Here is a 12,882-nt window from a genome sequence, read left to right as displayed (position 1 = left end):
CTACCATGGCATTGTCCCATACAGAAGCTGGCCTCGTGAATGTGCTTTCATCAAGTAGCAGTCTGTTTACTTTAATGCTTGCTGCTTGCCTACCGTCGGGTTCGAGTGATAGGTTTACACTCACGAAGTTCATCGCAGTTGTTTTCAGTATAGCTGGAGTTGTTCTAGTTAGGCCTGTCGGATTTAAAGGTAGAAAAGTCTATTCCTGTGGGTGCAGGATGGGCTTTAGCTGGCTCCATGTGCTATGCCGCCTACCTGGTGCTATTAAAACGTCGTGTTGACCACGAAGATAAAATGAGCATTCCAATGTTTTTCGGTATTTATTGACTAGAAAAGTTGTTAGAGCGATAAGTGAATTTGTTTTAACTTCGCAGGCTTCGTTGGACTTATAAACACTATCGTGATGTGGCCATCCTTCTTCATCCTCCATGCTACCAAACTGGAAATATTTGTATGGCCAACACAGCAGCAGTGGTTGTACATTGCGTTGAACGGACTTATTGGCACCGTTCTCTCGGAGTTTCTATGGCTATGGTAAAAGTGTTCCTAGTAGCATACATAGAATAGAATGTCTGATACTTCGCGTTTAATTCACTTGCTCACGTACAATCATGCTTGTAATTTTCTTCTATGATTATCTTTGAGACACAAGGAAACGAAACTTTTTCCGCATAGTGCTAGCCTGTTAGGCATAGTATGAGGAAGAGCTCGAAAAATATTCAATACTATTTCAAAAATGCTGTTTAGGCCAACACTGTGCGTCGTCTTCGGCCAAAAGGATGTGTTCAAAGTTTCGCATAGAAGAAAATTAAACGGGAGGCTGTAGAAATTTACTTAAAGTTATCAAAATTTTAGGGGCTGCTTTCTGACGTCATCGCTAATTGCCACATTGGCCATGAGTCTGACTATCCCTCTGTCGATGCTGGCTGATGTGGCGGTCAAACACATTTCCTATCCATTCTTGTTCTACATCGGTTCCATTCCGATGTTTCTCACCTTCTTTGCTGTCACGCTTTTGTCTCACTGGGAAGAGTGGGACCCCGTTGCTCAGCTACTCAACCGCATCATTGATTCTTGCCGTTCACGCAATAGGTAAATTCTTTGTATTTCAATTTTTCATTCCGTTGGTCATTCAAAGATCTTGGATTTTCGTTGATAGAAACCGGTTTATGAACGATACTGACGACGGAGAACAGCGCGAATCCCTAATAGAACAACCCGAATTGTCTTCAGAATAGTGACATTCCACGCTTCTTCCGCTTGACCCGTTATCAAGCAACCTAGTCAATTCTCGCCATCCATTTGTTATGCTCACGCATTTGAATCGTTTGTCCCAATGACTTACCTTCTATAAGAGATATATAGATATTCTCGACTGACACGTTCCCTTCGGGCGTCATTGTTCGGTTGCTTCAGAGAAAAATACTGGACAAGTATCCCGATGATACATTGTGACTAACTACTTTGTTTCATATATTATAGCATGTTCTGTGTTTGGCACATGAAGAAATCACAGTCCTATAAGCGATCTTCAAAGAATTGCATTTGTTCATTCTTGTCCGTTAGAAAATATTTTCCCACTTCCACAAGGAAAAAAATCTAGCACGGAGGTTTTGGCGCGACAACTTAAATATATAACCTAAATTGACATAATAATTTACTCTGAGTTTCAAGATCTTTACTCCATATTTTTGGATTAGGGTTGCCTGATATTAACAGTTACGTAAGGTTCGTACGCACGGTTTGTTTAAAGAAATTGGTTATACTATTCACAACGTTGTGTTATCAGCCATCTTAGAAAACAAAACGCTTTTGTGTCGATTCGGGACAGCATTCCTGCTACTATGGATGGAGCCTCGTTTGAAGATTGAACAAGGAAGTTATAAAAATATTTCTGCACAAATTATTAAAATCAAATAAAAAAGCATTAGAGTCAATATTTGTTGGTTTAAAACTTTAAATACAGTGAGGCAGTGACAGAAGTGTCTGGCTGTCTGCATTTCTGGTTTTCTGCAACTGTGTGCATCTTTCAGCCACCGGTGGCGCTAGCAACCTGTACGGAGCCAATCGCTGCTAAAAATTTAGCTTTGTTGTGGTGCGATGGGCCATGAGAATTAAGTAATCCCTGTTCCCGCCAAAGTCGCCGTCCTTTTTTTTGTTTATAAAGTGATGGTTGAAGGAATCATCGTTACGTCAAAATGTTCGCTCAAAAAGGAGTTGAGCTCATACAGGAACTCGAAAGAGCAAAAGACTTTCTTCCACCCTTCAACGTAACCCAACTTCTTTTATCCTCTGAAAACATTTATTTCCTGTTTCTAACCGACTTTCTGGCAGGAAGATGGAGTTCGCCAGGTACTGGAGGAGATGAGAGCTTTGTTTGAAGAAAATCAAAGAGATGCGTAAGCTCATATGAAAGAAATCAAATGAAGAAAGAAGGTGAATAATAATGTATTTCTCCAGGAGCTCTGCTGTAGCAGGGGAGTCAGAATACATTACTTCAGTGCATATTCGGCACTGTGCTCTAGAAAGAAATAAGAGGTAAACTTGGAAAATGAAAATATTTATTATTATCAGTTTATTACATATTGTTTTAGGTGTTTGATGGCCTACCTTTATAACAGACTTGAAAGAATAAAAGAACATCGCTGGCATTTTGGTTCAGTCCTTCCTGCAGATATAAAGGCAAACATCTGTGAGCCTGAAGCTCAGTTCTTCATGAAATACAACAAATCCCTTGCAGCATATATGAAATCTATAGGTGAAGGTAGTTATTCACTTGATCTCACTCAGAACCTGAAACCACCAAAGAACTTGTATGTACAGGTTAAATGCATCACTGAATTTGGGGAGTTTGAAACCTGAGGATGGGGATATTGTTGTATTGAAGAAAAATAGCTTACACTTATTGCCTCGTGTCCAGTGTGAGTTGCTTATCGCACAAGGAATACTTGAGCATGTTTCGTGATGTTATCAATGTATCTGAGTTAAGAATAAACATTGTACAGGGCAGTATAAAAATAAGCCAGTAAAATAGTTTTTTTTTTTTTCGTTTTTTTTTTTTTTTGGACGAAACCAACCATTACCTAAATAATTTGTACCGTGTATTTGTTAATGAGATGTTTTGAATCTCGTATAATAAATCTTGTAGAAACTTTGCAAAAAAAAATCCATAGCCTACTTATTAAACCATCACAGCAAAAATTGCAGGTATGCAACCGTAAAAACCGCGTTAAAAATCCAATAGAGGGGGTTTGAATAATATTCGACAGCCGGCGTATCTGATTCCTATTTATAAACAAACGGATCTGGCCACCAGAGGGATTCTTCAGCGCCCCTAAAAACAAAAAAAAAACAAAAAAATAAACAAACGGGCTATCTCTCGTTTGATGACATTATGAACTCACGTGGAGGGTTATCTAGATTGTAAGACATCGGAAATAACACTTCATCGTGATCATTTGCTTCAGCACGTTGTTCTTAAATAGTAGGTATGCTCTATGCAAGCAGTTTTCCTAAGTTCCTATTTTGCTTTTCAAACTTCAAATTCTTAAATCTATTCCCATTTTTAATATTTTATCTGATTTTATAATAACTAAAGGATATTATAATAATTATTTACATACAGTTCTAAATTACATTTGAGATTTGGCCATTTAATTTTTCAAAATGCTTCCAAGTGTGTTTTTATTACCTAGTCAACTTGAGCAATTTATATTACTTTCTGACAATATTGGTTTGTTCTAGAAATGGGTTCTTCAGGAACAGTGGCAATCCTTGGTGGTGGTATAAGTGGCTTAGCAGCAGCATACAAGTTATCCCAAATTCATCCTGCCCCCAAGCGTATTGTACTTTTCAAGCAGCCAGTCGTTTAGGAGGTTGGATACATAGCAGCAGGAATGAAGACGGTGTTGTGTACGAACATGGTCCACGAACACTAAGACCTGTTGGAGAGTCAGGAATAACCACATTAAATCTTGTACAGGAACTTGGACTTCAAGAACAAGTTATTAATGTTCCCTATGGCCATCCCTCTTCTCTTAATCGTTACGTTTACGTTGATTCTAAACTAATCCGATTACCGACGCAGTTATCTGCTTTGTTCAAAACCACCCCCCCTTTCTACAAACCCTTACTTGCAGCTGGTCTCCGTGACCTCTTTACAAGCAAAAGTTCCAAAGATGACGAATCTATGTTTGATTTCGTTTCACGTCGTCTTGGACCGGACATAGCAGAATTTGCCATTGACCCATTGGTGCGCGGGGTGTGCGCTGGTGATGCCAAGGAGATCAGTGTAAAGTTCTTGCTGAAATCGCTTAAGGAGGCTGAGCAAAAATATGGCCGTATAACGTTTGGTTTACTGACCAATCAGCATGAAAACCTCCACCCCCACGTACCATGTTTCGGATTTAGGAAAAAAGCTCAGTTGGAGCGGTGGCCAGTGTGGGAGTTTGCAAGGAGGCTTACAGTCCCTCCCAGAAAGTCTAGTTGAAAAAGTTACAAACGCTGGTGTAGAATTATATGTTGAATCTCCCTGCACAGGTAAATTTAGATTAGACAGAATCAACTTCCTTTTAGATGTTGTATTAATCATAAATATTGCCAGATCTAGAAGTTCGAAAAGACGGTAGTCTTGTAGTGCGATCCGGCGAAGAAGAACTGCATTGTTGCAATGTGATTAGTGCGTTGCCATCATTCAAATTATCTGAATTAGTAGAAAAGGCCCATCCTACCTTGGCCAAATTACTTAAATCTATTGATTCCGTCACGGTGGGACTAGTCAATTTGGAATGGACTGGTCAACGGTTGGACCATGATGCATTCGGTTTTCTAGTGCCCTCGTCTCAAAACTCACCGCTACTAGGGGTGGTCTATGATACATGCAGTTTTCCTCAAGGCGATCGAACTATACTAACCGCGATGATGGGTGGAAAATGGTTTAAAAGCTTATTTGGTGACCATGTAAACGAAGAAGCATTGTTAAAAATAGCTCTTGGACAATTGCAATCGGTACTCGGTATTAGCGATCCGCCAGCTCGTGCCCAAGTTCACATTCTACGACAATGGTAAGACATGTATTATAATCTGAGAAGTCATCTTTAATTTTGACTATTGTGTTCAGTATTCCGCAATACATTGTCGGCCATTGCGATCGGGTGGAGAAAATTCGCCGGTATGTCGACGATAACCGACTAGGCCTTGTTTTAATCGGTGCTTCTTTCGACGGAGTCTCAGTCAATGACTGCATTCACAATGCAACTAAAGCGGTCGAACAGTTGGCTACCAAGCTCAAGATTTAGACACTTTCATAACGGGAGCTTTATGTAGTGCAATGCACTGTATGACTGGAAGTAGAAATTCCTGCCTAATTTGTCAATCAAGTAGTTATTGATCACATGAATATACACTTATACAGTCCATTATAAAACGTGTATCCTAAGTCTTGTTATACGCTATCCGTGATCCATATGCAAGGCGAAAACCAAAGTTTTATTGGCCTTATTATGGGTAAAACACATATCTAATTAAGATTCCACCACTCACTTAAATGCCAATTGCCAACATTTGCGTGTGTACAAAGCTAAAACAACTAGGTTTATTCTAAAGAAGCCTTTATATAAATCTAGTAAGTAATGCATCAATGTGGAACAATCAAACTCGGATATTCTGTAAAAGTACAAATTCGATGCTAACGATAGACAAGAAGTCCTTCAAACTTCAAACTTGGCGGTGATTAAGAAAAACAAATGACATCTGTAAGAATAAAACCAAGCGGCAACGTAGCATCAACATCCGCCCGATTGATTTTTGTTTCAGAACTGCGTTTCCTCTGCGTCCTATCTGTCTGGTATTTGTGACGCTGTCGTTTTTTTTTAGCTTTGTCAAATTTTAACAAATAATCTAATCGTCAGACGAATAAGGTAATTTTTCCTTCAGAGTATATTATACTTTATAACCTTATCTCGTACGGAAACCCTACCGTCATTTTACTTCAAGCTTGTGTTGCTACATTAGGGAGCATGTTTAAATATTTACCACTCATTCTGCTTTCTTCTTTCCAGATTTATTTGACTCTTACCACATTCAGGCATCATGGATCCTGAATTGGTTGTTCAAACACTTAACTTCCATGGTCAGCAATTGACAAAGCTTTGGGAAAATGAACGGGAGTTGCTTCCTGCAAGTTGTGTCATCGAGAGATATTGATTACCAAGTTTATCAAAATCGCTCCAAAGATCTAGGGTATGTTTACAACAACAGCTGTTGTCTTTATTATATTGATGATTGTTGAATCTGCGTTTTCAGGTTTCAAGAACGTGGAAAAAGGATAAGGTTGCATCAGTTCATTGTGGACAAAGCTCATCAGTTGTACAAGGCAGAAAAAAAGCCTAAAGACACTGTCTGTTGTGGATCGAAATTGCAAGATGAAGGCAATTCTTTTGAATTTTCATTTCTTATATTTTTAGCTGTGAATTTAGAAACCAGATGTACCCTTGAGGATGAAGGCCATGAAATTGTGAGATCATTTTTTAATTAGTGTATAATCTAATCTTTCTAGATTTCTTCCCATTGATGCCCCCTCTCTGAGTCATTTTGCCACTTTGACAAAAACGAAGCACGAACAAACTTTTTTCATGTAAGTTTGCATTATAATAGTTACATTTGTGAGACTTTATGGGAAACTCTTTCCAATAGTCCATCAAAGTTGGGGATGTCCTGATTGGCCAGGTCCAACAAAAGACTTTCCATGGCCTCGTGTTTCGTGTAGTTGCAACCGAGGGAACTACGATATTGCGAGACGTTCGGGAACTAGCTATAAAGGTATGATTTTTGAAATCGAAAAAGCTAGGTTTTTGGCGTAAAAAGATAGGTGGTTGAACACGATTTTTCCTCTCTCCTAGGGCTCTGTCCATCCAGATCAATTTAATGCAGCTTCTGACCGCAAAGATGGCGCGTTTAACACTGGAGATCTGATCCGCTGTGAAGTGTTAGACATTAATGCTGATAATGAGAAACTTAATTGTGGGATGAAAGGATTGCACCAATCAGCTGAACAGTCTGACTTACAACTTGGTGTTATTACTAAGGAGGATTTACCAAAATCTTACAAGTTAGTAAATCACTTTCTTCTTTATTTTGGATTTAAGCTTAATACGTAATTTACCGGAAAATGTAGAACCATGGTTGATCTCACTGGGAAGTCATACGAGGAATGCTTGCAGAGTAACCGGACCTTCCGTAATCCTAGCGCGATTGAACATTTGTCCAACTCGCTTGGATTAGATCTGTCTTCTGCTGCTTCAGATTCATTCTTAAAAGGATTGAAGTAATGCTTTAAGTTTCGCCGAACGTTTCCGCAATTTAATTAATTTCTCCATTTTAATGCAGTGCCCCAGTCGAAGGGAGTGATTATGCAGATGAACTTCGTAGGAGTCAAAATAGCAAATGGGCTACTAAAAGCGTGGCTGAAGGCATCAAATACTTCAAAGCTGGACTAGAAACTGAGGCGTTTCAATGTCTGAACAAAGCTCTACACATCGACGCAGTTAATATCGAGGGATTGGTGGCACGAGGCGCTCTGTAAGTCGTCTTTTTCATTTAGGGTTTGTGGCATAGCTATACTTATTTATACATAAATATTCTGTTTTATTGGGAATGACGTCAATTAATCTACGTTATCATTACCATGCACAGGGTAAATCTTTGTTTCTACCGTATTTAAAATCCAAGCTGCGACCGTTGTAAAATTTTTTGCCCAAAAATCCATCAATGGAAATTATGTTCCTTTGTATAAATCGAAAGGGAGAGAGATAAAGAGAACAAACAGGTTCAGCTTTCGTTGAGACTGGAACCACCTGAAATTGAACGAAGCGTGTGTCAGTATCCGTCGTATTTCATGATTTACATCCTAACGAAACATTCTATTCCTCGCCTAGCCAAGACTATCAGGTGATATAAAGACAAAAGTGAATAACGATCAAGATATTTAGTGAACTTCGGGGCTTTGTTCCAAACCATGACGAAACAGTTATGATGTTTGTTGCCTCATTTTCAACATGGAATTGATGAAGAGTTGTGTGATAAGCTGTGAACTTTCGGTCGTCCACTCCAGCATCGCTTCATGTCCCTTTGTTGTTATGATTAACGGCTTAATCTTCATTACTTTACTTTAATGGTTCCAGAACTCAATGCTGGATTTCTGAAGAGTATCAGTTTTCACCCTTTTCCCTTCATTTATTGAAATTTTTTAACAGGTACGCTAATAGAGGGAGCTATGACAAAGCTATAACTGATTTCGAAGCAGCACTGAGCGAACGCCCCAATCATGCGAACGCAACTAACTATCTATCGGAGACGCTTGTCGCGTACGCTAAACAGTAAGGAAAATTTTTTTTCCTTTGTAGTCTTTTGGTCGGATTTTAGAAACTTCTTTAATGTTTATAGATTTTCGAAATTTCTTAAAAAACAATTAAATATGCAAGGATAATTTATTCATTTATTTTTGTTTAAGGTATGAGGATGAAAAGAATCTAGATACGGCAGTTCAACTTTACCAGAAATGCCTGAGTATCAATCCTAATCATACCGAAGCTCGTTCTTCACTTCAACGCTTGTCTAAGAATCGCCAGCGGCCTAACTTCAACATTGATTTTCTGGATATGGAAAACGGGTCTGCCGTTAAAGCAACAACGGGTAAGGCTACGGAAGAAACTGGACAGAAAGAAGAGGGGCGCAAATCACGTCGACATCGTAAACGAGGAAAGCGTGGAAGCAGCAGTAGTAGCTCGAAAAGTGGAAGTTCGTCCTCCAGTCGTTTTTCTTCATCTGGTTCAGATTCATCTCGAGGTCGTTCACGATCCAAGAAATCTCGACGTTCGAAAAAGTCCAAACGCGAGCCTTCGCTTTCACCTTTCAGTAAGAAAATGGCTCAATTGAACCCATCAAACAGTGCCACTTCAGCTGGTGATGCTGGGCAGGCAGGACCCATAAATCAAGCAGCCTCGTTTTACCCATCAACAGAATACCCGTCAATTTCAACTCAGCCACATCCTGTACCGCCACCTGCTTTTGGTTAGTGACATGTACTTTATGGTTAGCTGGAACTGTTTACCTAAACATTTCTCATGAACATTTATTTAGGTTCACTCGGTGGAAATCCGCCACCGCCAACATTTGCCGGGTATGCTTCTTCTGGTGGCGCGTCTGGTGTTCCAGGTCAAACTGTTGGCTACGAGAAGGAAGTTCAGAGTTTCATCCAGCGAACAGCTCTCAATGAAGAGTATGAGAAAAAAGTGGAATTGTTTTTGCAGCGCGTCGGTAAAGGGTAAAAAGATTCTTATTGACTAGTGGTTATCGCGCTTTCAGAACCCGTTGATTAAACTTTTTCTTATTCAAAATTTTATTAACAGAGGTAAAGATGGAGATAAGAAAGAGGAGAAAGAGAAAGATAAAAAGAAGAAGAAAAAGAAAGATCGTAGCAAAGATAAGAAAAAAAGTAATTATGGTCTCCTAATTTAATACAAGAATCTGAATTAACTTGAAAATTTATTTTTCAGAGGATGGTAAACGTGATAAAAATAAGGAGAAAAAGCACAAGAAGAAAAAGAAGGGCTCTGAAGATGAAGATTCCGATAAACAACTTTCTCCCAAGTGAGTTGATCATGTTAAATGTAAAGCTCGGTTATGTCATTCATTTTTTATCTATTTTTTTTCTCTCTGTAGCTTGTCTGGATTGGATGAACTTGGTGAGCTAGAGGCAAAACTTAGTGCTGTTTATAATAAGCTAACAGCTAAGGAGACCTCAAAGAAGAAGAAGAAACGTAAGAGGCATTCCTCCAATTCTAGCGATTCTTCTACATCTTCGGGCAGGTAAATGGACTTTCCCATTAGAGATACCGTCATGTTTTCATTTTATTGTAACGCAATACGCTGTTTTTAGTTCATCGGATTCCGAACTGGAGAGGAAAAAACGAAAGGCTAAGAAAGCCCTTGAAGATCTTGCGGCAGCTGCCGGTTTATTGCGTGGAAATGATTCGAAATTGAATTTAAAACCCGAGCCCGTTCCACCCCCGTCTTACGTGCCTACACCAGGAGCCGCGGCTATGTCTGCACAAGCTGGAGGCAACTCCGGTGATGATGACGACTATCCTGGAAAATGGAGACCAATGGCTCTGAAAGTGAAATTGGGACGTGGAGATGATGAACCCGAAGTGGAAGAAAGTCGTATGGTATACATGAAAGAGGAAAAAAGGGCTCCTCTGCCTCAGCTAGCACCCGTTGAACAGGAAGAGGAACTTCCGCCAGGTGACTTCAGTAATTCAGATTTTATTTTTTATTTTATTCCTTTCCGTTTGCTTGTGTCTTGTTTGTTTTTTTTTTCCCTTTTTTTTTTTCTTCTCTCGACATACCTACAATTTAAAACTATTTATTTTATCAGGGGAGGACAAAGTCTCTTTCAAAATTCAGTCTTTTGGATTGTTTGGTCCTGGCCCTCGTCAAGCTGCGCCGAAACCGGTTAGCCCGCCAAAAGCCAATGAGCAAACTCAGTCAGAGGTGTGTAAATTTATGAGCGAAATATTCAGATCGCATTTTGATATGCGAAAATACCTTGCAGATTAATCAAGACAAAGAGCGCGGAGGTAGTCGGTCTCGTTCGCGTTCTCAGCGCCGTCGCTCTCGTAGCCAATCCCGAAGCCGCAGTCGTGGAAGGTCAGGTTCGCGATCTGGTTCTCGTTCTCGATCCCGTTCTGGGTCGTACCGTCGCAGACGATCGCGATCCCATTCTGGCGATAGACGCCACCAGAATCAGCGTTATCGTGGGGGAAATCGCCATCCGAACCAAAATTATCATCATCGAGGTGGGCGCTATCCACAACGCGGTGGTGGATTCCAGAACCGTGGTCGTGGATGGAATAACAACTATAACAATAACCGTGGAGGCTATAACAATCGGCCCTACAATAACCGACCGTATCACAACAACAACAATCAAGGTATTAATTTCTATTTTGGAAATTTGAGTATGTAATGATGTAACGATTTGTAGGTGGATACGATAATCGCCGCCATCGAGGCCGTAATAGAGGCGGTTATTGGCAACAGCAAATGCAACGATCCTATTCGCGTAGCCGAAGTCGCAGTCGATCCCGATCTCGCAGCCGCTCACGCAGCTACAGTCGAAGTGTCAGTCGAAGTCCATCCCGCAGCCGATCTCGCAGCCGCCAGGACAACTATCGTGGCAGAGATCGGGATGGTAGAGATACTAGAGATGCTAGAGATGCTAGGGATAATAGGGATAATAGGGAAACTAGGGATACTAGGGATACTAGCCCACACGGTCGCAATGATCAGGAACAGCATCGAAATGAACGCCAAAGTAGAGAAAGAGATATGCAGCAAAGAAGTCCAGTTCGTGATGAGAAACCTGGTCCTGTTCCTGCCCCTCGATCACGCTAGCTGCATCCACCCAATCTGAGCGTCGTAAAGTAGGAAGTAAATGGGATGATGGAGGAGGTGGTGACGACGATGAAGACCTAGTACCACCTGGTTGCGAATAATTGCTGTTTACATTTGCAGCGGTTAATACTGAGAAGTTCGACGAGCACATGGAATTCCCTCACTACTTTTCTCATACATTTTAACAATCCGCCCTTCCCTTTATAAGTTCAACATGATCAATTCTGCCTAGCAGTTTTCAACCTAAAATTTTTATTATCAAACCAAGCTGATTTTTGCCTCGTCAGTCGTTCCATTGTGTTCCTTTGATCGTTTGTCCATCGAGACTCATTTGCTTGTCAAATGTGTAAGCCGGTTAATTTTCAAGTTAATCATTTTGCTTATGTACGTCTGGTATGCATATTACACGAGGAATGCAAATCTTCGTTTTCAGTTAGAATAAGGTGAACTGACGATGATATTATGATGTTAACTTATTTATTAGTCTTATCATAAACCACGCTTAGAAGAATTTCATTGAAATGTGAAACCAGACGAATAACAGAATTTCTACGCAGCGTCGTAATCATCATCTTCTCTTTCACGTTTTACTCCACGAGCATCCATATCCATTTTCTCTGCTGGCTGATTGGGCTGCGCCGGAAAGGCGATCTGAATCTTGGGAACATTGGCAGGAGTACTTGTAGAACCGGTGTTAATCTTCACCAAAGGACGAGGAGTACTTGGGGTTCCTGCATTAATAGTAGTAACGCGAACGGCAGGTGAACTTGGTCGATGCACAGCTCTTCCAGCACCAAGCATTCCCATTCGCGACCCCGGAGTTGATCCACTGAGAGCCATGGATGATTTTGGTAATGTTTTCTTAATCGTCTTTAACTTATAGTTGCATGCAGCAAGGCAATGGCAGTCAGGTGGCAGACGAATGCCACAATGGGGTTTGACAGAGGGTAAAGGGTATGCTATTTTTTGACCTTGCAACTTCCACGAGAATCTAAATTAAAAGCAAAAACTTCACTGTTGCAATCAAACATAATAGCAATAATGTAATTCAGTGTTACTTCACGTGGTGGTGGTGAGGTGAATGATTGCTCCATTTGCATTGAGACAGCAAGTTTGACATCATCCAAATCTATGCCCTTTTTCTTGGCATGGTTTGCGTATGCCTTAGCATCATCAAGAACAGTAGTTACATACCCTTTCAAATAGCATACAATGTTTAAATTAAATTATTAAAAAGACCTTATTCCAAACATACGGTATATGAATTCTAACAGTTGATTGATCACGCGAGGTTCGTATTCAATGATGCCCATATCCTTTAGTATAGCTTGAATTACTTGGGCATCACGAGGGATTTTGTAGACATGATTATTCAGTTAAATTATTTTACGTAAAAGGCTTCGATACGCCTGGTTTACGAGAATTATC

The 12,882-nt window shown here is 40.2% G+C and overlaps 5 protein-coding genes and 1 long non-coding RNA gene across 6 annotated transcripts; 4 read left to right on the top strand and 2 right to left on the bottom strand.

Moving 5' to 3' along the window:
* The first annotated feature begins 5 nt into the window (after positions 1–5).
* Positions 6–1,656, top strand: LOC123472503 (solute carrier family 35 member F5-like). Its single transcript, XM_045174093.1, is given in 5 exon segments — positions 6–170; positions 172–316; positions 375–534; positions 856–1,092; positions 1,160–1,656. Coding segments are annotated over 5 exon segments (786 nt in total). The 3' UTR covers positions 1,239–1,656.
* A 310-nt stretch (positions 1,657–1,966) lies between these two features.
* Positions 1,967–3,033, top strand: LOC116923484 (DNA replication complex GINS protein PSF1; the record flags this gene model as incomplete). The annotated part of the gene is given in 4 exon segments (XM_032929971.2): positions 1,967–2,270; positions 2,335–2,399; positions 2,461–2,538; positions 2,595–3,033. Coding segments are annotated over 4 exon segments (483 nt in total). The 3' UTR covers positions 2,863–3,033.
* LOC116923544 lies at positions 2,433–3,255 on the bottom strand. The gene is made up of 4 exons (XR_004394564.2): positions 3,084–3,255; positions 2,901–2,979; positions 2,611–2,793; positions 2,433–2,543 (listed from the first exon to the last, which is right to left on the bottom strand). It is a non-coding gene; the product is annotated as an uncharacterized LOC116923544 (long non-coding RNA).
* Positions 3,256–3,744: 489 nt separating this feature from the next.
* Positions 3,745–5,425, top strand: LOC123472494 (protoporphyrinogen oxidase-like). The gene is given in 5 exon segments (XM_045174085.1): positions 3,745–3,852; positions 3,855–4,444; positions 4,446–4,539; positions 4,604–5,063; positions 5,120–5,425. Coding segments are annotated over 5 exon segments (1,428 nt in total). The 5' UTR covers positions 3,745–3,746; the 3' UTR covers positions 5,298–5,425.
* A 650-nt stretch (positions 5,426–6,075) lies between these two features.
* On the top strand, positions 6,076–11,874 carry LOC123472466 (G patch domain-containing protein 8-like). The gene is given in 20 exon segments (XM_045174048.1): positions 6,076–6,161; positions 6,163–6,240; positions 6,304–6,428; positions 6,557–6,582; positions 6,584–6,634; positions 6,694–6,819; positions 6,900–7,108; positions 7,175–7,324; positions 7,387–7,578; positions 8,253–8,375; positions 8,510–9,069; positions 9,139–9,322; positions 9,408–9,493; positions 9,555–9,648; positions 9,721–9,867; positions 9,938–10,302; positions 10,436–10,551; positions 10,613–10,991; positions 11,045–11,446; positions 11,449–11,874. Coding segments are annotated over 20 exon segments (3,591 nt in total). The 5' UTR covers positions 6,076–6,090; the 3' UTR covers positions 11,556–11,874.
* A 40-nt stretch (positions 11,875–11,914) lies between these two features.
* LOC123469350 (transcription initiation factor TFIID subunit 9-like) lies at positions 11,915–12,827 on the bottom strand (the record flags this gene model as incomplete). The annotated part of the gene is given in 4 exon segments (XM_045168159.1): positions 11,915–12,408; positions 12,410–12,445; positions 12,513–12,649; positions 12,710–12,827. Coding segments are annotated over 4 exon segments (696 nt in total), but the record flags the coding sequence as incomplete, so codon positions are not given.
* Between the last annotated feature and the right edge of the window lie 55 nt (positions 12,828–12,882).

This window comes from Daphnia magna, linkage group LG1 (assembly GCF_020631705.1).
Source record: "Daphnia magna isolate NIES linkage group LG1, ASM2063170v1.1, whole genome shotgun sequence".
Taxonomy (NCBI): Eukaryota; Metazoa; Arthropoda; class Branchiopoda; order Diplostraca; family Daphniidae; genus Daphnia; species Daphnia magna.
This window is presented reverse-complemented; position numbering and strand designations above follow the sequence as displayed.